General features: G+C 40.6%; 1 protein-coding gene across 1 annotated transcript in view; it reads left to right on the top strand.

Annotated features, from left to right (window-relative positions):
- Positions 1 to 6,188: 6,188 nt before the first annotated feature.
- CFAP206 (cilia and flagella associated protein 206) overlaps positions 6,189 to 25,063 on the top strand; it is a 19,872-nt gene continuing 997 nt past the window's right edge. The window contains exons 1-11 of the mRNA XM_018554352.1: positions 6,189 to 6,296; positions 7,601 to 7,684; positions 10,457 to 10,547; positions 12,144 to 12,332; positions 12,653 to 12,811; positions 15,819 to 16,027; positions 17,924 to 18,043; positions 19,725 to 19,923; positions 21,290 to 21,430; positions 22,404 to 22,597; positions 23,998 to 24,141. Of these exons, the coding sequence (XP_018409854.1) occupies positions 6,189 to 6,296; positions 7,601 to 7,684; positions 10,457 to 10,547; positions 12,144 to 12,332; positions 12,653 to 12,811; positions 15,819 to 16,027; positions 17,924 to 18,043; positions 19,725 to 19,923; positions 21,290 to 21,430; positions 22,404 to 22,597; positions 23,998 to 24,141 (1,638 nt within the window). The remainder of the gene's footprint in view (positions 6,297 to 7,600; positions 7,685 to 10,456; positions 10,548 to 12,143; positions 12,333 to 12,652; positions 12,812 to 15,818; positions 16,028 to 17,923; positions 18,044 to 19,724; positions 19,924 to 21,289; positions 21,431 to 22,403; positions 22,598 to 23,997; positions 24,142 to 25,063) is intronic.

Raw genomic sequence — 25,063 nt, 5'->3', positions numbered from 1 at the left:
CCTCTGAATTATGAAGAAACACTGATTTTGTCAGACAAGAAGATCAAAGCTGGCCATACTCCTTTCTTTTTTTCCTCGTTCAGCCCTTTAGTCACTGTTTGGGCAAACATTTTTAGCCTGGCTCTGTCAAAAAAATTACTTTTGTCAAATGGAGGGGTGCCAATGGGGCAGTGTATGGCCAGATTTACTCCCAATCCCAACAGAAAGTTGCATGCTGTTTTAAATAGGTTTAAAGCACTCGCAACTGACTTCTGCTATGAGATGATACTGCCATGATCATTTCCATTAGACGAATCATTTTTCTGGCACATAGCTCTCAGTACTATAAGAGTTTGATGCGAGCTCTGTAAGAATTTAGTATGAGATACTTTTGTTCCCAATAACATAAGTATTTTAGCAGTCAATATATTGTTAGGTTACAGTAAGGGGGAGGATTAAGTTAAAGTAAACCTGTGGTTCCTGTCATTGCTGAACTTCCTCAGAAAATACCAGTGCCCTGGCTGTTATTCAGGCGCACTTCGGGCTGGAGCATTTTCTTTTATTTTAGCCAATGGAAAGCTAGTTACCATGCCTTACTCCCATTTAAGTCCATTGGGGTCGAAAAGTGCTACTCTCCCCAAAAGAAGCTCATGTTTTTTTTTAAGCTACAAGCTTCAAGATACACTATTTTTAGTTGTGAAAAGGCACCAATAAATATAATGGAAAATTCTATTGTGGTGCGTTGAATCGCTCCTGGTGACGTTATAAGTAATGTTTAGGTGTGAACTGGGCTCCTCCGTTATTGACCTGGAACAAATATGCAGATCAATATTGTCAGAATTCCTTATCAGCATATACGTTTGTTGAAACGACTGAAACCATTTGATCACAATGTCAGCCAGGCAACTAACACTTCTAGGACAGTTCTTTAGTGGTGCCACCGTGTTTCTCTCATGACGGTTAAACTTTAGCTGTTCATAGTGCTAGTAGTTAGGAGAATGAGTTGCGTGCAATGTAAATATTGGTGTTAGGGATGTCCTGATACCAATTTTTCAAGGCCAAGTACAAGTTCTTTCCCTCAGGTACTTGCCGATACCAATTATTGATACTTTTTTATAAAGGGACATGTGACATTTTTTCTAAAACAACACAGACTGATGATTTTAGAACAGTTCCTAACAGAAATAAATACAGATGTCCCCAGAGCACAATACATGTCCCCAAAGCAAAATACATGTCCCCAGAGCAGAATACATCTTACCAGAGCAGAATACATGTCCCCAGAGCACCATATATCTCACCAGGCTGTGACCTCACACAGGTGGCATGTGGATCTCTGCAGGGCTCTGCGGGCAGTGGCTATGCTGGGGAGAGTTGATTAGGCGGGTGCCGTCTCCGGGGCTGTACTGTGCTGTGTGGGGCTGTCTATGACTGTGCCTGCGCCGGGAAGGAGGAGATATATAACAGGACAGGCACTGCCAGGTCCCCAGCAGACTGGGGCGGAAACTCAGCAGGAGCTGCAGTTTAAAAATTTAAAGGGGCAGGCGGGCGGCCGGCCGGTATCGGGACATCCCTAATTAATATGATGGGTTCAGTTTGTTCGAGGTTTAGCAAATCCAGCTTGAAATCTATGAGAAATGAATCCTGTTAGTATATTTAGGGCATTTTTAGGGGCAAATAGGTCAACTAATGTCACAAAAAGGGATAGGCAGCCGGGCACTGACACGGGGGACATTCTTGTCACTTTGAGGGCAACATGGAAAATATAGAAATCCTTTAAATAACGTGCTTGGGAAATGCCTTCAACCCCTTGACGTACACCCATGAACAGTCTGCAGCCTCCCCCCTCCTCCCTGCACTTACCTCTCTCCTCGCTGGCTCCGTCCTCCGGGCTACGCCGCCGAGTCCGTCTCCTCACTGCAATGACCCACCTGAGGCTCCGCAGAGCTCACCTGAGATCCTGCAGAGCCCACCGTAGACCCCACACATAGCTGAGACCCCACACAGCCCACCTGAGAGTGACCCTGCAGAGCCAGGCATAGATCCGGCACAGCCCAACCGAGACTCTCTATGGTGGGCTCTGCAGGGTCTATGGTGGGCTGGTCGCCGGGGTCCCTTTCCCTGCACCTTTTCCCAGCTCCTCTTACCGGCCGCTGCTGGGGCCCGGCTTTCTCCACCTCCTCCCCTGTCACCTCTGCCATGCCGTATCGGCCATATCCCACTGATGGCGGCCCTAAGAGCGGTGGAGGGTGCATCAATTTTCTTGTGGGGGGCAATTGCTCTGTTGCCTTCCCCCCCCCCCCGATCCACCACTGGACACACACTCCATTAAGGCCCCGTTGACAGGGCGGTTCGGCCACGCTGGTCCGCCGACATGAGCGATTCCATACATTGCTATGGGGACCGTTCATGCGACTGCGTGGCTCAGTGCGATCCAAACTGCCCCCCGTCCGAACTGCTCCCCGACACTTTTTGCCGCGCTGATTAGTGCGGTTTCCATACAGCTTTCAATGGAAACTCACTAATTAGCGCGGTTTTGGGCATTTTTTATTGCGTTTCATGCTGAATTGAAATGAAAAACGACCATTTTAATGGGTGCGCGCAAATGTAAGTTTCGACATGCTTGGCGTCTATTCAACCGACGTGACCCCTTCTTTTATATTTTACCCTAAAATTGGGTAATAATAAATGTGTTATAACATAACGAACAACATTTTTTCCCCTTAATATAGTAAAAAATGAAAAACCCAGTTGTGATTGCATACCACCAAACAAAAGCTCTATCTGTCCCAAAAAAATGGTATAAAATGTATTTCAGTACAGCGTTGCATGACTGAATAAACGTCAGTCAAAGTACCGCATCACTGAAAAATGGCCTGGCCGGGAAGGGGGTAGGGTTGCCACCTGTCCAGGATTCACCCGAACAGTTCGGGTTTGGAATGCTGTGTCCGGGTTTCATGGCAGCAGAAACCCGGACACAAGATGTCAGGCAGGCAGGGGCAACCGAAATGAAGATAGGGGCTACTGCCCCCCCCCCCCACTGAGAATAGTCTCAACTGTGATATTTACATATGAATGGGCTGTTAAAGTATATATAGATATTTATATATAAATATCTATATAGATATAGATGTACATCTATATAGATATCTATATATAGATAGCTATATATAGCTATATATATAAAGTACCCAAGCACCTTCTGCTCCCTCCCGCCAACACCCTGAACGTGCCTATTACATACAGCGTGTAGAGGACACTCAAGTTGCAGAGACTCTCTACGGCCACATGACCGTGACATCGGTAAAGGTCCTCAAACCACGTGATCAGTCGATGCTGAGCCCGGGAGCGTTTCTATGGCAACATGCAAACAAGCTGAGTCCATACACTGAGAGTTTCTCTGAGCATTGCAAGGTATGTAAGATGTGTATGAATTCCTTGTATCTCAGGATAGCTAATGCCGTATAGCGTAATAATATGAGTCTGCAGATCGCTATTCTTTATCTGGATAATAACTTTAGTGCTGCTACTCGGAGTTTGTAGAAAGAAAAGCCACCCCCAGCGGTTGTTGGTAGAATAGAAATGTACAATAAGGACCAGTATAAATTGCTGCCTCTATTTGACCTGTACTGTGTGAATTTTAAATGCAATAATGAAATCTTAAATAAGCTGATTTATTTTGCCTGTGAAAGGGTCAGTGTCGTAGTACTATACGAATTAATTTTCTTTTTCATTTCGCATGACATATTGTAAACGCAGATAGTTTGAGACAAAGCTACAAGGGCCATGTCACCGTTCAGCATTTCGATGTGGCACGTTAGATAAATCCTGCTTGCTGCAGCTTTGATGTGATTTAAAGGGACACTAAACTCAGGAGTTAAATCTTAAAGTGAAGTCAACATTTGTTTTTTTCCTACCATTGCTGCTCTAAGCACTATTTGACAACTTTTTTCTTTTTTAAATGTTTTTGCATTTATCTACTGCCTTGCTAGCAGTAGATATATGTTAAAAAAAATTGAGACTTATTTGTGCAACATTTTCATTTGTGTGTCATAACTTATTTGTGCTGTAGATCCTCAAATAATCTCTAAGCCTCCATTCACATATAGCGTTTGCGTGGAAGACCGCACGGCACGCAAATGCTAACATTTTTACAACTGCGCTGATTCTGCTCGTTTGCGGCTATTACTATAGCTGCGAACGTGCGAAATCCACCCCTGAAATTGTGCTTGTACTATTTTATGGAGCGCGCTGCCGCAAAAGTGTGAACAATGCACATTAAAGTGCATTGTTTTTTTATGTTTAGAGCACAGACAACCGCTCTTGTGTGAATGGAGCCTGAATTTGTGCTGACACTGTCCTTCCTTCTGGAGGGTGGCTACTTTTGTTCCCCATGGTCCCTATGTGTGTTGTAAAGTAGCTACCGCTCCTAGCTCAGTCCTGTGCTAGACTACAATCTCAATACAAATGAGTAAACTAAACATGAGATTATAGTCCATCATGGGAACGAGCTTGGAGTGGTGGTTACTTTACCACACACGCAGGGATCATGGAGAACAAAAGTAGCCACCCTCCAGAAGGAAAGACAGTGTCAGCACCAATTCAGAGATGATTTCCACAGCCGGGTGATACACAAATAAGATACATTTTTGTTAATAGTTAGAGGCATTAAAGGCAAATCCCCCTATTGCTGCTGTAAGCACTTACCTTTTTAGATGCCTCTTGCTGCGATCATCTTCTTCATTCCACTCGTTTCTGACAGTGCCTCCAGCGCTGGTGCTGGTCTCTGATCCACCGCAGACTCCTTGTGTCCCAAAGTCTGTCCGACGTGCACGCTCCTGGCTGCGTCCATTGAGCTTACGCGTGTTTTCTCCCTTCCCCTCTACTGCGCATGTGCCCGTACACTTCTTCACAGATGTTCGGGAGTGCTTCAGCCTGGAGCGAGCGGCGCTGACCCAGGTAAGTAATTAGGTATTTGCCTCATTTTGTATTTATTTTTTTTAATCATGTGGCATATAAATGTGAAACTCGAATAATTAGAATATCGTGCAAAAGTAATTGCAGTAAGCGCTGCAAAAGGGGCCCAAACCAAGTACTGAGTACATATGCATGATTGTACTTTTCAGAGGTCCGATATTGTTCTATATACAATCCTTGTTTTATTGATTGCATGTAATAATCTACTTTTTTGAGGTTGTGGATTTGGGGTTCTTGGGGTTTTCATGAGCTGTAAGCCATAATCATCACAATTATGACAAATCACGGCTTGAATTATCTTGCTTTGCATGTAATGAGTCTATCTCATATATTAGTTTCACCTTTTAAGTTGCATTAGTAAAAATAAATGAACTTTGCACGATATTCTAATTATTCGAGTTTCACCTGTATCTAATGTTTGTTAGCAGTAGATACTGTATATGCCCAAATAAGAGAGACTTTAAAGGAGAACTATCACTCGTCCTCCTAGTTCGAGCCGACGTGTGACAATGAAACTGTCACACGCCGGCTCAATAGATCGGGAAGTGAGCAAACACATACTGTCACTCATTCACTTCTCGATCATCTCCCTGCAGAGAGCAGTGACTGTCACTCACGGCTCCCTGCAGGGATTCCCCCTCCCCGGTCCTCTAGTGCTGAGTAGAGGAATGGAAGGGGAGGGGGCGGGGACAGCTGGTTCTGCCTCTAGATAGGCAGAGCCAGCTGTCACTCACGCAGCTGAGTGGATCTTGACAGTAATGTCGGGATCCATCCCGGGTGCGGTGATCTCAGTATACTGCGAGCTGAGCCTCAAGAGAACTATGGGGGGAAACACTTACCCCATAGTTCTCTTTTAATTATACTTTAAGTTGCTTGAATGCATTTTTAGGATTTAACTCCTGAGTTTAGTGTCACTTTATTTAACTTTAAAGCAAGGCAGTATACTTGTTCATACTGTTTAACTATATAAGGTTGTAATATGAGTCTCTGTGGTTGCCATTAAAGATGTGCTTCGGCAATACATTTTCTAATTTTTGTCAATAAAAGAAGTTGTTTGGGGGTTGGTAACCCTGTTCGGTTCATTTTCTGGTGTTTTTCAGTTTGGCTCTTCTTCACCAGCTTGCAGTCTGATTTCAGGTTGGTTCTTACTAGCTAGCAGAAATATGGTAATAGGCCATGGTATTTTGTTGGACTCTGATCTAATAATGTAAAACATTTGTTTTTTCCTCAGAATGTCGCATACTCAGGCTGAAAGTGTAATAAAAAATATTATACGGGAAATTGCTCAAGAATGTGCTGAAAAGGGGCACACGGTATCTGAAACCATAGTAGCATTTGTGGTAAGTGACCTCTACAGCTATGCCTGTGTATTGTTTTCACAGTAATCACTTAAAATTTATCATCATTTTTAAAAAACATTATTTTAAACAATTAATGTTGAGCTCCAGGCAAACAGCTAATTTCACAGTTGAAATGCATATATATGGTCAAAGAACACATATGTGTTTTTTGTAATCCATCAGAAATTAAGTAGGCTGGGCTGACACCACATGCTTAGGAATTCAGAGCTGTGTTGTAATGTCAAGAAGGAAGGTGACAGCATACTATATTTTTGGCACATTAAGATTTTCTGTGCTTGCATTATGTTTATAGTAGGGATGCACCGGAATTTTGGCCTCCGAAACATACCGGCTGAAAATGGTGCTTTGGGCAAAATGTAGAAAGTACCATCTTTCGGACAAAATTGCGGTGCATCTCTAGTTTCTCTCCTCCTCGCTGGGTGCTGCTCTGTGTCCCCTCTGACACAGAACAGCGGGGAGTAGAGAAAGTAGGCCAAGAGAGGCAGGGAGCGTTGTGAGCGGCATGTGAAAGGACACCGAGCTCTCCTCTCACACCGCCCTACTCAGCCTCCTGTGACAAACTAGGAGAGAGGTGTGTGGGAGGAGACAGCTGTCAGCTGTCACAGGAGACAGAGCCGGTGGTGTGGGAGAGGAGTCAACTGTCAAAGGAGACCAAGCTCTCCTTCCCTCCCAACGCCGGTTTAGCCTTCTGTGACAGCCAGTCAGGCTGGAGAGCGGTTACAAACAGTGAGTGATCAGCTGATCGCTGAGTGCTTGTAAATAATTGAGGACACAGTATGTTTACTGTGTCAACAATTATGAATGAAAAAGAAGTGCTCTACATCACTTCCTGTTCATTCATGATTGTGAACATAGTAAACATACTATCTCCACAGTTTATGAATGAACAGGAGCACTCAGTGTAGAGGCTTGCTGTGCATGCATAACAGGGGCTGCAGAAAAAAAGATTGAGGACTCTATGTGAAAAAGTGTGTTTACCCCCAACCACCACCACTATAATCCATGCTAGACTCTTATCCTGGACACCCTATCCTATCTAGCTATCCTAGTTTAATACTGTGCTTATCTGTTACCCTCTGTATATGCCCATGGAGTTTGGAAAGGTCCTAGTTTAATACTGTGCTTATCTGTTACCCTCTGTATATGCCCATGGAGTTTGGAAAGGTCCTAGTTTAATACTGTGCTTATCTGTTACCCTCTGTATATGCCCATGGAGTTTGGAAAGGTGATATACATTAACTTACTTGATATTGTTTTGTGTATTTTCTTTTAACATTGTTTAGGTAAAGGCTATAGTATTAGACTCAAGAAATGGCTTTAATGTGGACCGAATTCTCACAAAGAATGATGTACAGAAGCTCATTAAGGTAACCAGTAAACCACTAATATTTATTTTTGTTCAAAAAATATTAATGTCTTGGTTAACCTCCCTGGTGGTTACCGCTCCTAGCATTGAAAGTTCACCCCGAGCCAGACTCGGGATTACCGCTAGGGAGGTTAAGGCCTCATTCACACACAACGCAAGAGCAAAGTTGTATGCATATTTGTAAATGCGTATAGTCGTGTATATGCGCATATTTAGAGAAATATATGTATCTTGCTGCACTCCTTACCGGATTTTTGGAAAAAATAAACAAATGGGTGCTCGCAGTGACCACGGTGGCGCCGTGAGATAATATGAAAAATTTAAAGGATGTCACCAGCACACCAAGCTATTTTTGTTCTGCAAATGTCCATTTTAATGACAAACAATGCCATTCAATTTGTTTGTCAGTAAAATGGACATTTGCCGAACAAAAACAGCTTGGTGTGCTGGTGACATCCTTTACATTATGTGCATATTTATGTGCGCATATGTGATTATGCGCGTATATGCATAATTTTTCATAGAAAATGTAATGTACTGTAAATGCATACGCGCGCACATACGCGTATATGTGCGCGCGTAAAATACGCAGAAATTCCGAGCCTGGACGCATCTCGGTTCATTTTTGTTTTGGCGCAACTTTACGCAGTGCAAAAATACGGCTCTATACGCAGCTGTGTGTGTGGAGCCATTTATTTGCATATGCTGCCCGCACCTATGCGTAGCCCATTATACGGCAGTGTGAATGAGGCCTAAAAGGAATGTATTTTGGTTTTGTGCATTTTTTTTTCTTTATCATGCTCAAGACTAAAATAAAGAATGAAAAATGTTTCTAGACAGGTAAACTTATCACATATTGTTATTCTATGTAGCTTTTTATCCAGCCAGCAGTTGGAGCTCTTTGTTCCTTTTCATCATGATTGCTTTCCAGCTTCTCTTCCAGAACTGGAATGAGCTATCAAAGTTTGAAACAATGACTCATCCCCTTTCAGACTAGGAATGAGTCAGACAACAGAGCTGTAAAGTAAGCTGCTATACCGTGCGGTCTCTTTGCATACCCTAAATAATCTACATGCTCTGGAAGCCATTTATCATGTATGGTATTAAATGTTTAGATTGTACGACAGTGAAAAACAAATATAAAACTGTTAAATGTAAAAATAAATAAAAAATAAAGCTGAGTCTCGCTGTTCTTGGTAGTGACTGATAATGTCACTGGAGTTATGACTGTCTGCCAGTGAAAATATGTTCATCCTAGTGGACAGTTGGCACTCACCAGAGGTGCCCCAACACATAATTTTAAAACATGAATCTGGTGTATAAAAGGTTTCTTCTAAGAAAGCTTCAAAATGTTTTTGCAGTTTTGATGTGAAAATAAACAAATATTATGACAGGTAGCACTGGGCAACAAATAACTATTCCCTATAGGCTATACATGGTGAGAATTTCAGCCAGTTCTTAATGAACTGGACGAAATTCGCACAGTGAGTGCCCCTGCCGGCACCTTTCCGTCCCGCAATCAGCTGATCGAAGGAGCAGGTTGGAAAATTCTTGGCCAATCAGCTGCAAGCTTTTTCGGGTATTCTGACAGAGGGATTCTTCCATCCACACTCAAGTAAGTCATTTTCTTTGTTCAGCCCTCAGGTTGAACAAAGAATATATACCCGTGTCTACCCCCATTGTGATTTGCTCTGTGTATTTGCCTATAGTAGCACAGGTAAACATTTTCTAGTACTGGTTAGATAATTAATCACAATGTACGGGTTTCCCTAGGTTCTTTCAGCCTGTTTTCATTGATCATGCTCCTTTTTATTACCTAACCACAGACGTCTTGCTTCTCTCACTGGAATGAGTTATAAGAGTCGGAGTAAAGTAAAATGGCTGACAACAGAAATCGCGTTGGACTTTTTTACATGCACAGTGTAGTGATTGCTAGAACCTTGTCTTTTAAGTGCCATTATACCATCAACTAATTTTGTCTTCTGCAGGGTGCTAGTATATAAAAAATATTCGCTAGGCTTCAGTGTAAGATCTGAAGTATGATTCTGAATTGGTGGACACTGAATTGATGGATGTTCCCCATAGTGTTCCTGACCTGTTTGGTAGTGCACAGCACCAACAGGGGTTATATCACTTTGAAACTTGGCATGACATCTCTTGTGTTCTCAGCAGTTGGTTCACTGTTTGAATTGCCCCTCTACATAGCCATTCAGTCATATGAAGAATAGCTACAAATTGCCAAGTACTTCAGAAACAAAAGTGACATCATGGCAGTGGATGCAGGGAATTGTTATACATTTGGCAAAGGCTTTGGAAAAGTTCCCACAAGTACTCCCTGGCTCTTTAGGCATTTGGCCTGCTAGGAATAACAGGGGGGACAATTTAACAGCATTGAACTGTATTCGCATATACTGTAAAATCACTTTAGGTCACCATAATGTAGAAAGTAGCCTATTATGGTCTGCAAACGTTGCTCAGTAAATTAAAAAGAGGGGTGCAGTGCCCCTTAAAAGTTTTGTATTCAGTTAAGTTTACAATACGAATACAGCCTGAAGAGTGAAAACTGGTGGCAGCAGAATAGTGGGTCTGAAAACATTGGCATGTAGATCGTTCCTTTTTGTTCCTTGAGAAACATGAAAAGAACATGACAAGGTCCAACGCACCAGAGTCTAATTTTGAGTTGAATAAACCTTTAAATGTGTTTATAAGACAAGTCTGAATTAAATTATGTTTGCCACAAAGACGTATTAGTTATCTTTCTGTTTTATTTTAGCTTTGTGTGGACAGATTGCTTGACACAAGAAGTCCTTCCCTGGAAACAATAAAGATGCAAGTGTATTTTGACATGAATTATACAAGTAGAGGTAAATATTAAAATGTACTTTCCCTGTAGTTTGGCAGCTTTACTAAAAACTAGACATTTGCGATCCGTTTCGTTCCGAATCGAAATTCGGACGAATTTTCGGAAATTCGGACATTCAGATGTATCCGAATTCCGAATGACAGACATAATGAATGCAAACGAACCCGAATTTCCATTTCCGAAATTATCAGAAATAGTTTTAATTCATTTATAGTTAAAAAAAATAAAAAATATTTAGTATTAAATTATAATACACAAACCATGGAACATAGAGCTGTATAATGTTGTTTGCAATATAGTCCAACATTCTAAGATCATTTAATATGATACTGTAATTTAAAAAGTTGTTTTTAGGTTTTCAATAAAAACATTTTTGGGTGATACTGTCATGAAGGTCCTTCTCTAGCCAATTCCTGGTATTGGGTAACAATTGTCTCCTGTGTTGTCACCCTGGTGGAGACTACAGGCATGGTCCACTGTTGTCACCAGCAGAAAGCCAGTCCAGAGTAATGATGTGCAGCTGCCTCTGGAGCAAGTGAATATAGATAAGAAGCAGCTGAAAGAGGCTGGCAGAGACGATCTGTGTTGAGATGCAAAAAAAAAAAGGCTCAAACTGTATATTAAAAACACTTAGAAGTTACAGATAAAAGTACAGTCTGAGTGTTGGAAAAAACCACGTAAACACAAAATGGAGGGTTGTTATCAAACAGACATATTTTGTATGGTAACCATGCAAAGTTTTAATCCATATCTTATAGTATAGAAAGAACTGATAACATTACAATCATTTCCCAATAGGCCAGCACAACTTACAGTGGCAGCTCCTTTGTTTCTATCCTGATAGATTTCCTTTAATTAAAAAAAATGTGTTACAGATCAATTTGTATAAAAGAGATATGCCAAAAGAGATATGCCATGATATAAGTGGTAGATCTCCACTGAAAGATCTTACCTACAACATATAAATACCGTATATATAATGTTAATCCAGTGTGACTGAAGTGACTATGGAGTCTATTCAAGAAGCTGCCGAAGGATCTGGCCGGGAGGCTCCCAGAGCGCCTGGGAGAGTTTTTTTTTTTTTGACAGCAGCAGAGCCGTCGGACAATAGGAAACTATTGGGCGGAGCTAGCTGTCACTGCTAGCTCCGCACAATCGTTTTCTATTTACTTTTTTTAACTTTTTTCACTCTTTTTCTGTTCTGCTCGTACCTCTGAGGGACCGAGCAGAACAGCATCTTTCAGAATAGCCCGAACAGCAGTGAGTAGCCTGCCGTAGGTTCGGCTCAGCCGATCCAGATGTTGGATCAGCTGAGTCGAACTCCTTCTGCACTTCGGGTCGGCCGAACATGCTGAGCATGTTCGGCCGACCCGAAGCCACGCGAAGCAAGCCGATGTACAGCTGATTTCAGCCGATATATGGTTGAAATTAGCCGTACCAGCCTGAAGTGAATAGCCGAACAGTGTTCGGCTCACTTCACTTCAGGTTGGTCATTCACTCGGCTGCCTACGGCAGCTTAGTGAATAGACCCCTATATTTTGCTCTGTTGTCTTTTATTATGTTATTTAAAAACAATCTGACACTTTGTATTTTACAGGAGAGTTTTTAGATGAGCACCATCGTGTCCTGGAATCTAGACTTGCATCTGTGAGCAGGGAGATCACTGACAGCCGAGCTCGTACATCTGAGGAGTTGGAAAGTCTATATCGCAAAATTGTTAGCTATGTGCTCCTTAGATCTGGCCTCGGCTCCCCGACTGATATCAAAGTTGTTAGAGAAGCCACAGGTCAGTGCAATAAAAAATACATGATCAAGTTAATTGAAAGCTACAATGCAGATGTACCCATTGTGATGCTGGGACCCCATATTTGATATTTGTGCTGATAATATGGTGGAACAGGAGGGATCAAAATGCATAGTCATTATAAATCCGGTGTCATTTATATTTTGTAACTGTATGGGGGCTTTATGGAAACATATTTGTGTCATGTCAGTTCTTGAGTGTCATGTCAGTTCTGCTGTTTTGACTAATAATGACAATGTCAATGGAAAACTGTCATGCCCAATGTATGCTTATTTGTGATCTGAATTCCTTTGTTTTCTTAGCTGCTCTTCAGAGCGTCTTTCCACAGACAGAACTGGGAACTTTTTTGTCTTTAGTAAAGAAGGATAAAGAGCGACAACTGAAGGAACTCACTATGATAGTCACTGGCATCCGTTTGTTTAACAAAAACTGTGGAAAAGGGGGCGAGGGTATCGATGATCGTAAGTATTTAGGAGTCGTTGTGTACTATAAATGTTCTGTGATACCACACAGCCATAATGAAATGTAGGTATTTTAGTTATCAATAGCCTAACATTAAAAATCTATTGGAATAAAGAAAATGTAGTCTCCGCCTATCATAACAAGAGGTGTAACAATTAAGCCAATCCTTAGAATGTACCATTTATTTAACTGATTCTGTGAAATAATAATAATTTATTATTGTTATTATTAAGTGCCATCAAGTCAATGTCAAATCCTGATGACCACATGGTTAAATCTTCGCAACAGCGTGTTCATAATTTGTTTGACTGTATCCATCCACCTTATTGCTGGCTGTGCTTCTTTTTCCTTCAGCTTTTCCAAGCATAACTGTCTTTCTAGCAAGTTGGTACCCTCCCATTATATGTCCAAAATGACACAACTTAAGCCTAATCATCTTGGCTTCAAATAAAAAGCTTGCTTTTGTTGAAGAATCTATTTGTTTTCCTTGCTATCCTGGTATTCTTAGAATGTCTTGCCTACACCAAAGTCCAAGGGCATCAATACTTTTTTTTTGTCTTGCTTTTTCATTGTCTAGCTTGCTCAACCATAGCGAACGACATAAAATACCATGCTGTGGACAATTCTGATGTTTGTAATTATAGACACAACAGTACTTTTGAAGGTCTTTCATTCTTCCAAGTGCCCACATGCATTGTATTTTTTGACTGCTGGATCATTTCTTGTTAATTGATCCAAAGAGACAGAAGCTGCCAACTATTTCTATGTCTTCACCATCAACTTTTAAGTTAGCCGTCTTTCCTGTTGTCATAACCTTAGTTTTCTTGATATTTAGCTAAAGTTCCATCCCCCTCTGTTTTTTTACGTTTCTTTATAAGGTTCTAGTCTGCTTTTAATAGTCTGTAATATAATTTTGCTGGTAATATCAGGGTTTGTAACACTCCAGTGTTTGTAAATAACTGGGGACACATACGTGTCCCCAGTTATGAATGAACAGGAGGTGATTTTTCATCACCTCCTGTTCATTCATGAATTTCTCAATGGGGAGAAGCACTCAGTACACAGGCTTTTCCCCATTGAGAATCTGCTTGATAGTAAATATCTTACTATCAGCAGTTTCTGAATAAATGGGAAGCCTCTGTACTGAGTACTTACCATTCACTGAGTGCTGAGGCTGCAGAAAAAACCATTGAGGACTCTGTGTCCTCAATGTCTTTTTCTATTTCAAAAGGGAAATGTCAGGGGTCTGTTTAGACCCCTAATATTTCCCCAAAGCCCCCCCAACAGTAAAATAATAATAATTAAAAAATCAAATAAAAATGTTTAAATAAAAAAAAGCACAACCCCCCCACACACACACACATATAACATACACGTGCACCGTATTGTGGTGTACGCCACTGCAGTGCGTTGTTAGAATGCATCGCAGTGCATGATTTGTTTCTTTTGTAAAAAAAACATTAATTTAACTGTGGCAGCGCATGGCAAAGCTTTGTGACGCATTGCTGTGCGTTGTGATACCGCGTGTTGTAATTAAATATACGCCTGTATCATTTTACCACAACACAAACACCAACACAGCGCAAAAACCATTTATAACATAAATCGCTTATCTACAGTTTAGCGCTCCTTCATTTTTTTTTATAATCTCCTTTCCTCAGCCTCTCATTGGTGTGGCAGTATTAAAGTAAAGTGTTAGGCCTCATTCAGGCGCCATTCAAACCAGGGTGGACGCGTTTCCTCGTGGTTTCCGCGCGATTTTTGAAAGAGCATTTTTGGCTGTTTTTAGTCGCGTTTCAGTGCTGAAACACAATTAAAAACGCTCAAAAATGTGCTGATCAGCGTATTTCTATTAAAATGGGGGCGGGGTTTCGTTGCGGTGGAGGAAGGGGTGGCCTTACAAAATTTTGTTATGGGGCTCTGGGATTTCTAGTTACGCCCCTGGTGCCAATCTTCATCTTTCATCACTGAAGGGTTTTTTTTGTGTAGCTGGTCTAGAAAAAAGTGTTACAGTTAATGTTTTTGGTATAAAGGTTTTCAGCAAATACTTTTTTCATCTTTGCTTGATCTCATTTCCATCTGTGGTGATAATTTTTCCATGGTTGTTTTTGAGAATGCATACCCTACGTTGAATTTTCTCTTTGCAGATCTTCTGCAAAGTGATCCTTGTTTTTCCACATTTGTTTCCATTTTAATCTCTTTGCTAGTTGAAATAACATTTTATATACCTGTATATGATCCTTAATAGCAATAAGATAAAAAGATTATGGAAAACTGACTACAAAGATTTCTTCTTCACTCTTTTGCAATAATTTTGGGGATTTGTCCTAGTTAAGCTTAGCATAATAGGTATATGGACAGCCACTGTAGCTACTTCCACCTTATTCAAGTTATTTTTACAAAAGCTTTATTTCCTTTTTAAAATGAGTTAGGTGAAAGCTGCTCCCACAAACGAAACAAAGTTAATTGAAATATGGGAAAATGTTATTAACTGGAATTCACCTATTAACAGATGCACCTACCATATCTAAAAGACATCTTCAGATCTTCCACACTACTCCTTTTAGAACCAGCATAAATATATATTTTAAATATAACCATTGGATGTGTTTTCTTTCCTATATTAGAGGACATTGAAAACTCTGAGCTGTCGCTTACAATGTCCACGGTCTAGAAGAAAAATAAATAACCTGCTGTATTTAAACAGAAGTGGTAGAAACTAAAATAACATAGATGTCAGATCCACATTTAGCAAAGCTGTAGTTATCCTCTTTGCAATAAACAGTTGACCAATTGTTATTTTGTTTTCAGATACCTTTCTACTATTTTGTTCCATTGTTTTTTGGTACATTTATGTTGTACCTGGTTTTAGCAGGTTATTCATAGTCTGGGCTTCCAATGTACTGATCAGAGTATGACTGCTTGTACTTTTCTTAATAAATTGTTAGTTTTATTGTTCATGCTTTCCACTAAAACTGAAAATAAACAGACACTTTGCCTTGATAGTGCCCACTGTTCTAAAGGAGGCAATACCAGCTACCACAAAGCACATTGATTCAGAGCTCCTGTCATCTCGGGAGATGATATACAAATACACAGCTATCTTAGAAGAGATGCATGAAAAACAGGCCAAAAACAATCTTCTCAATTTAAGCCAGATGAAAGAAGCACTTTACAATGCAAGACAGCATGAGGCCTTTTTAAATATTATTTTGGTGAGTGCCGTATGTGGTTTAGTGTGCGGTTTCTATTAAAAGTTGTCCTAAATATTTTGATTAAAATGGATATAGCTTACATTACATTTTGTCATGTTAAGTGCTCACAAAGATTGCAGTACTCTTCCTAACAATGCCTTCATCTGCTTTTCTTTCCAGAAGGACTGTGCCATCCTTGTTTTAGGCATTATTCAGGATCATTATCTACTTCCTAGAATGAATGCTGGCTCAGATATGACACAGTCATGTAAAATCTGAAATAGTAATTGGCTGTGTTCACAAATGCTTAAAGGAGAACTATGGGGTTAAGGCTTTTCCCCATAGTTCTCCTGAGGCCTGGTGCACACCTGAACGTTTTGTAGCGCGTTCAACGCTCGACAAACGCTCTACAAAACGCTCAAACATCTAATTCCCATTGTATTCAATGGGTCTGGTTCACACCTTGCCGTATTTCCGCCCGTCCGAACGCGATACAAAACGCGATACATGTACTTCTTTGGGGCGTTTTGGTCTCGCGTTTCCATTGGGATACAGCCAAGTAGCCCACGGAAACGCGCGACGCGAAGACAAGCGCGCATATTCAATACGCCTAGGTGTGAACCCAGCCTAGGGTAATGGGAGGACACAAACTAGCGTCCTCCCGTCACCCTAGGCTCAGTATACCGCGAGCTGTAGCTCGCGGTATACTGAGACGCCGCAGCTGAAGCGGATCCCGACAATTATGTCTGGATGCGCCCAGCTGCGTGACTGACAGTTGGCTCTGTCTATCTAGAGGCAGAGCCAGCTGTACCCGCCCCGTCCGTTCCGCCAGTCAGCGCTGGCGGATCGGAGCGGGGGGAATCCAGCCCCTCCCCTGTCACGGCAGAGAGCCGTGACAGGATCGAGAGGTGAGCGAACGCCGGTATGTGTTCGCTCACCTCCCGATCTACTAAGCCGACCTGTGACAGTCTCATTGTCACAGGTCGGCTAGAACTATGTGGTGAGTGAAAAGCACCCACCTCATAGTTCTCCTTTAATGTAGATTACTCCCCAGCTGAAGCCTCTCACTTTTATGATTTGCTACAAAGTTACAAAATTCTACAGCCTGATAAGGCCCCTTTGACATGGGCATTCCGATCAGGTCCATCGAAAGCCCGATGTTAGTCTATGGGCTAGATCTAAAGGGATGCGTCCGTTTACATCCGGTTCCCCCGGCTTCATCCAGGTCTGGAAAAACAAATGGTTTTGAGTTCTGTTTCCATGACCTGACCACGCCGGAAGGGAGGTAATCTGATGTAAACTGACACATGTCCGTTTACATCCGATTCCCCATAGACCAACACAGGTCTGGTAATTTCAGCTTTTTCCTCTATCGCAACGCACCATTGTGACATCTGTTAAGATCAGCAGAGAATCCATGCATGGATCCTCTGTGGATTAGAACTGAAGGCACCCAACTTAAAGGGGCCTGACTGGGGAAGAGGAGACTGAGGAAATGTTTCCTTCTGTCTGCAGCAGACTGATGACATCATCTCAGCCTAGGCAAGTTTTTTTGACTTGGTAGGATTAGACCTGCTTTTGGCTGTCAAGCAATATCCTTGCTGGTTGTTTTGTACCCAAGTTAAACTTTTTCAGTTCTCGGTGTTGTCTAGAAAACAAATCTATTTTCCAAAAGCATAGTTCTAATAGTGTGTGAAGTACAGTAGCCCATAGAAGACAATTTGATTTTAGTTTACTGTTTTCGCAGTAGAGAAATATGGATTTCTGTTGGTTTCTGTGGATGACTGTACTTTGCACAGATTTTTGGAGTGAACTGCATTGTAATCATATAACCATATAATTACACTAGTCTATGGTCAGTTATTATGCCAGACCATTAAAATGAGACAGTGATGTGTGTTTATTTTATTTGTTTAGTCAGATATCATCACATGTGCCCAACAAGTTGATTTGATTGATAAGCAGTACTGGGCACAAATGGAACAATTAGGAGATACAGTCCGGTCAAAGACTGCAGTTCCCACAGCACAGGTCTATGTAAGTAATGACAGCTGTCATATCCGTCTATTTATTAATACATTGTATTTTTTTTACCAGCTGCATATCTATATGAATCATTTCAATAACCTAATTCTAAACAAAATACAACATCAAAAATGTGTTGATGTCTATGTTATAATGCACTTTAGAGATTACAATATTGCACTGTGGAATCTTCCTTCATCCCTTCATAGAAACAGCTTATTGTAAGATGGCAGACATTCATTTACTCAAGAGGAGACCAAAAAAAAACAAACAATAGCTTTATTTTAAAGAGCTAGTACACATACTAGACAGACATTATGCAGTGCTTTCAACCTTGGATTTGCCATAGTCAGGCAGATATGGCATTAATTATTAAAGAGGCGCTACCTTTCCTTGTCAGGTTGCTACACCCCTGAACCTGTCACTAAATCTGCTTACATTTAAAGGATATTTCCATTATTTATATAGCACAAACAGATTACACATCACTTCAGAGAGTTCATAGATTGTTACACTGTTATAAAACATCTAATTTCACTAAGTCAATCGTTTTGGGAGGAAGTAAACATAAATAAATACCTTCAGTCATGAGTTTGGATTGTGAGAAGAAACTTGAGAACCTGGGGGAAACCCATGCAAAGATAAGGGAATTTTCCTTTTTCAGTGGGTTTGCAGATTACAGATATCCCTTTTTAGGTATAATCCCAGGGAACAGCCATAGGCCTCTTTCAGACTGGTGGTCCAATCAGGTCTAAATGTCAGTTTTCCAGGTGGATCTAATCAGAAGCCCAGTATTAGTCTATGGGCAGCCAGTTCTAAATGGATGTGCGTCCGTTTACATCTGATTACCCTTGACCCAGTCTAGGTCTGGAAAAAAAATGAAACAGAGTTCAATTTTAGTGGACCTGATTATAGCTGATCAGAGGTAGTCTGATGTAAACAGACACATGTCTGCTGACACCTAACTGCCCAAAGACCAACATAGATCAATACATCTCCGTTTTTTCCTCCATTGCAAGGTGGAGGAAAAAAACGGAACTGACACAGATATCATAAGACTGACATCCATTCCATACTGCTCCAATCAGCACCGGATCTGTGCATGGATCCCCTGCTGAATGGAACGGATGGTGCCTGAGTAAAAGGGGCCAAAAATTATTTTTGATGGTTATTTGCACTTGTTATTATTTGCTTTTAAACCCTCCACAGCCAGATTATTGCAATGGAATGGTCTAGTCTTAGAGAGGTCAGAGTGTGACATTTGAAGTGTGTGGATTTACCTATAATAACTTTCCTACAATGATAACTAGACATAATGCACAGAATGTGAGCAATCTGCATCTGTTCTGTGCTGAACTTGCCTAAGGCTCCGCCATAAATGGACAAGACTGGACAGATGTGATTTAAATAAACTGATATCTACCCATTTTACTGACACATTAACATAGGTAATAAAATGTAATGGTCGCTTTAATTCATCCTACTTTAAAAAAATGTCCAGACTTACTAAATCTGTGAAATTGTATGATGAAATTAGAACCGATAACTGGTCTCATGAAGCTGTTTAGTTATAATGTATTGGTCTATAGCCTAGTATAACTCTAGTCCTATTCTGTGTAATGTATGGTAGAGAACAAGACTAAATTATTTATAAACTCTCTGGCTATATAGGTTATATCTGTCTTTTTTTCAGCCACTCTTCATGTCACTATCTAACCTGTGGAACAGCTTCCAGGATGAAATTGTGCTATTAAGCGTTCTTAGCAATATGAGTTCAAACCTGCAGCCCTTTCTAGGACTCCATGAAGAGCTTTTCCCTGATCACTTCATCCAGCCACTATTAATTGATTTAACAATAAAAACTGACGAGGAAAGGAATAAAGAAAGTGAAGGTAAGAAATAAGTCAGGTTCCATCTTTCTTTAAATGCAACTAGATGATATAACGTAAATCTCATTATTAGGTGTACTGTACACTAAGGTGTACTGTTATATTTTCCTTGTTTGAGTTAGAAATCTTAAACTCACTAGCAGTCTTAAAAAATGAATAGCTAAAAATATGAATGGAAATTAATGTTAGCAAATTAAAGAGGACCTGTTAGTTCTTCACTAACCTGCAGAGTACAGAGTGCCTGATATGCTATTTATTCAGAAGTAGAAAAATGAATTGTCCCTACTTTTGCCTGCGAGGAGTGCTGTAGAATCTGGACTGGCACAATGCAAGGCCGCTTTTAATAAGAATTGGTGAAGATCCCAAGTATATAGCACACCAAATCAATGGAAAGGTGGAAAATTCTTTGTAATAACTGTGCAATATAGATTGGTAGATATCTGGTGTGCTTGATGAGGTCATCTGTCCAAAAATTTAGGCTGTACCAGAAATTGATCTTTAACCATGATAATGATCCAAAGCACACTAACAAATCCACCAAGGAATGGCTCAGGCAAAATAAATAGAGGGTTACGGATTGACCTGGTCAAAGCCCTGATTTGAATCTCATTAAAATGTTGTAGGGAGGATTTAAAATGGGCAGCTCATAAACTAAATCATGCTTGCAACTGATGACATTTTGTATTGAGCAGTGGTTAGAGATCTCATCGAGTTGATGTCAGAGACCAGTGGGCAGGTATGCAAAAGGTCTGCAAGAATAAATTTGTGCTAAAGGGGGCAATACCAGCTTCTGAGGCCAAGGGTTTACTTTATTTTACACAGCACACCATTACATCTGTTAATATTGTTGTTGCATAAATAAATGAAAAGGCAATTTTTTTTCAAGTATATCACTTTTATCTGTTTCAATGAAAATCTAATGTTGCCTGTTCAGATAAGTTGAAAAAAAGTCAACGATTTACATGTTTACATGGGGTGTACCTAGTTTTTCACATGACTGTAAACAAATGTTTGATGGGCAGATTAATCCATAGAGATATTATACATACCCCAGATGGTGGACTCAGGGTTAACCCCTTTGGGAATTAATGTTTTGCACATGAATGAAATGACAACGTTGCCAATTTTTAAAGTGGTTTTGGGAGATGGTGCAATATTTTCCTATGTTTAGTTTAAATATCTTCAATAAAAATATTAATATCCTTTTTTACATATGGTCTGAAGTAACTTCTTTGGTCAGCGCACAGGGCAGTGCTTGCAACCGTTTTTTGTTCTTTTTCACATGACTGTACATGACAATTTAACATTCTTGTTTTAATTTCACCATTTACTTCAGTTATTAATGAAATTGGTTTATTTTTTTACTTAGGGACTCATATAAAGCCATCAGATTTTCCAACACAGGAGTGGTATTTCCCAGAAAACACAGCTAATTATGAACGCCTCCCAATTCAGTACCGTGGATTTTGCGGGTATACTGTTGCTACAAAAGATGGCCTCTTGTTACCAGGTGTGACCTGTTTTAATGTAAATAAACTGGACATTCGGTAGTTACAGATTAACAATATACACTATGAATAAACACTGTGTTTAATGGGGCAAAATTATTAAGGTGTACAGACGTTCATTAATTCGCCCAGTCAAGCTGGGTATGGATAAACTGGGAAAGAATCATTTTTCTGTATGAAACCCCCAACCTTGCTAGATATGCCATAACTGAGCCTTCTCAAGGGATAGAGTTGATAAGCCAGGTTGGATTTGTGTGACCTATACTTATTAGTTTCCTCCAAAATAGGCTAGCACCAGACATGTCTACTGAGTGCTTCCTCTCCCTCCTCCATATATACAAGCACATACATGTGAATGTGCATGTCTGTAGTACACAGTTTCGTATGAAGGAACAGTCAGTTAGCTAGATCATCCATGCATGACTGGTGACCATCTGAAGTCTGTAGGTGGCAATATGCTCAGTCCCATCAACACAAAACTCACAATTTCAGTATGAGAAACTCCATTACTGGGCAACATGCCCTAAAGATTCACTTGTTTTTTTTCAAGCCTTTTTCTTTTTAATATTTTACTTTTATCATTTTCTCTACAATGCTTTAAGTGCTTGATGCAAGAAGCGCAATAAAATACTGTTATTAAAACAACATCATAAGTCACCATAATAGATTGGATGAAAACGTAAAGAGTAATTTCAAACAAAACAGATTTCTAATTTTGGGTGAAGCATGACCGGGTTTATTCACCTGTTGGGTCTTCACTGCCCTCTAGGACTTTGGTAGAGATTTCTCTTCCCAGCCTTGGCATAACTTGGGGGCTCAGCTGAAAATCTAGCTTCTAGAACCACTAGCTGTAAATGTTCCATATATTCTCCATATATTCCTAAAACAAATCCACTTTCATGATGCATTTCAACACTCTGCTATTCTTGTTGAATATTCGTTTCTATCAATCTTACAGATTTCTTTTTTTAACAGGAAGCTCAAACATTGGCATTTTGAAGCACAGAGAAAAGTATTATATTTTCAGCTCCAAGGAAGCTTCCTCCATGTTTGCCCAAGATCCTGATCATTATATCAGTTTGATTGGAGAGAAAGCAAAACAGTCTGCAGAGCTCATACAGTTATTAGAGCTGCATCAGCAGTTTGCATCCATCACCCCCTATGCCCAGGTAAAAAAAAAAACTATTGCTACCACTAGCAGAGCAAATACAATTTTTTATAGTACGGGTTTACACAGATACTCAAAGACGTTACTGTATATACTTTAGGGCATTATACTAGCAATCTGGCATGTTTTATGACATCTGATTCATATGTGTTATGAGATGTGATTGGGTTATATGTAACAGTCTAAAATCAGTGTAATACAGTTCATCTCCCTGTTCCTGTGATGCACGGCGCCCTTGTTGCCATGGTGCCCTGTGCGGCCGCACGGCTCGCACACCCCTAAGGCCGGCCCTGCCTGTGACCTTTTGAAGAACAGTAACTCTCACTAAGGCCCCGTTCACATTGAGCGATTTATCGCGCGATTTTTGCAGCGATATCGCTCATATTTCCGCACTATATCGCTCTATGTAGCATCACCAATACATGGAGGCAATACATCACCAATGGAGGCATCTGTGCAGGGGGTGGGGGGAAGAGCTCTGCGGGGACCAACTTGAAAACGAGGAATTTAAAACTTTAAATGTTTAAAATGAACCTTTTCTTTGGCCATGCAAAGCAAAGTAAAAGGGTCATTTAGTTTACTTACAAATCTGGCACCATCCCAGATAGCAAGGATAACTTGCCACAAACTTGTGTCGGGGCTAAATTGTAATTTTGTTAACTTGCTGCACATATTCCTGGCAAGTTGTAGACTTGCAGAACACTTGCAGCACAACTTCTAGTTGACACTTTTTGAATTTGTAGCAAATTTGCCTGGCAAGTCTACAGCAAGAGTCCTGCAGGTCTTAGCAAGAGCTCTGCAAGCTCGCTGGCCTGGAGACTTGCAATACAGACTTGCTGTAATTGTGCAACAAAATTGTGAAGCTTGGCAAGTCTGCAAGAGTTTAGCAAGTCATTTTCAAACTTGCAGTACAATTTCTTGCTATCTGGGATGTACTCATCTTTCCTGAGTCACTGAAACTCTGCTCAGTTTGGCTGCTGGTACTGGGGAATGAAAGCTTTGTTAAAGTGCCAAACTGAAGCGTTAGAGCTTACTTTAACTCTAAAATGATCATAAATTACAGAATAGCCTAACTCAGGTAATAGTGAAATAAATGAACAGGGAGTGCTGTATACCATTTGTGACTTTCTGAAAAATCATGCAGATTGAGCAAATACAGAAAATTCCATAGGACATATCAAAATCAAATGTTGCAGGTAGTGTGGGCAGGCATTGTACAGATATTTAACATTGCTTCATTACCATCCCTCCAAGCTTTTTTTATGCAAATTACTAGAGTTATCTGCTGGAGGGTACTTCAGTAAGCCTGATTTGCTGTGTAGCAGTGACACAGACTAATATTTATAATTATAAATGTTTAGGGATGTCTGCTTTCTAATGCTAATGCTTATTTTACACCAGGCTCAAGCTACTGAAAAACTATTGATGAAACCGATCACCAAATGTAACAGCGGCACGCAAACTGATACACACTTCATGGAGACCAACATTGTCAGATCATATGAGTGGAATGAATGGGAGCTGCGCAGGAAAGCAATTAAACTGGTTTGTACTGATTATTAAAGCAGAACTGAACTGAATGAACATTGATAGGAGGACTATTTTGTGGTAGAAGACACTTTGTATGTCTCTTCTGCTGAAAAAACTCTATTCCCTTTTTACTAGCCTCTAGCCTCATTTTTTTTAAATGAACACTACCTGCTGCACATGCACAGTGAGGTGTGCACTCCTAATATCTATCAGATGCTGAAGACTGGAGCCTAGTAACTCCATTACGCATGCAAAGTAATAGTCTCTAGTAAATTGGCTTTTCATTCCTATGCAGTTTTAAAAAGACATCTGGACTCAGTGGCTCCTGCAAGTCCCAGATAGCTTCAGTGCTGGAATTGCCAGCTGTCATTGACAATCGCGGTTCAACAGAAAGCACAGGAGCTGATCGATCAGTGTTTACTGCATAAGCATTAATTGTTCACATAAGCGAGAACACCGCCATTCAGAATTTAAGCAGATACAAACGTGAAAATGTTTCAGTCATGCTAATTTGTATCCCTTGCAATGTCAACTTGCTCTTATCCTAATATTATGCTAACAATTTGCGCAAACAGATGTTTTTTTCCTGCATGTGCTGCAATGTACCAGGGGTGGGAGGGGATTGGTAGGGGGAGACGGGGGTGGTATTGGGGAGGAAAAGGTCCCGGAACTCAAATTGTTTAAGAGCACTTATTAACACAAGTGTTTAACTGTGTATTCATTTACAAAATCTGTACTACTGTGCTTCCTGACTCGCTCATTGTTTGTGTATTACCAATGTTTATGCCATGATGCATCGTGACACCTCTGAAATACAACGCAGTCTTGTCAGAACTACTACTATCAGGGGCGTACTTACACCTTTCACACCCTGAGGCAGGGAGGGGGGTTTGAGTGATGTTAAAAGGGGAGCATTGACTGTGCATGCTGCCAAGGG

Source organism: Nanorana parkeri, unplaced genomic scaffold, assembly GCF_000935625.1.
Source record: "Nanorana parkeri isolate BGI_ZX_2015 unplaced genomic scaffold, ASM93562v1 scaffold154, whole genome shotgun sequence".
Lineage (NCBI taxonomy): Eukaryota > Metazoa > Chordata > Amphibia > Anura > Dicroglossidae > Nanorana > Nanorana parkeri.
The sequence above is the reverse complement of the archived record's forward strand: the minus strand, read 5'-3'. Positions and strand labels throughout refer to the sequence as shown.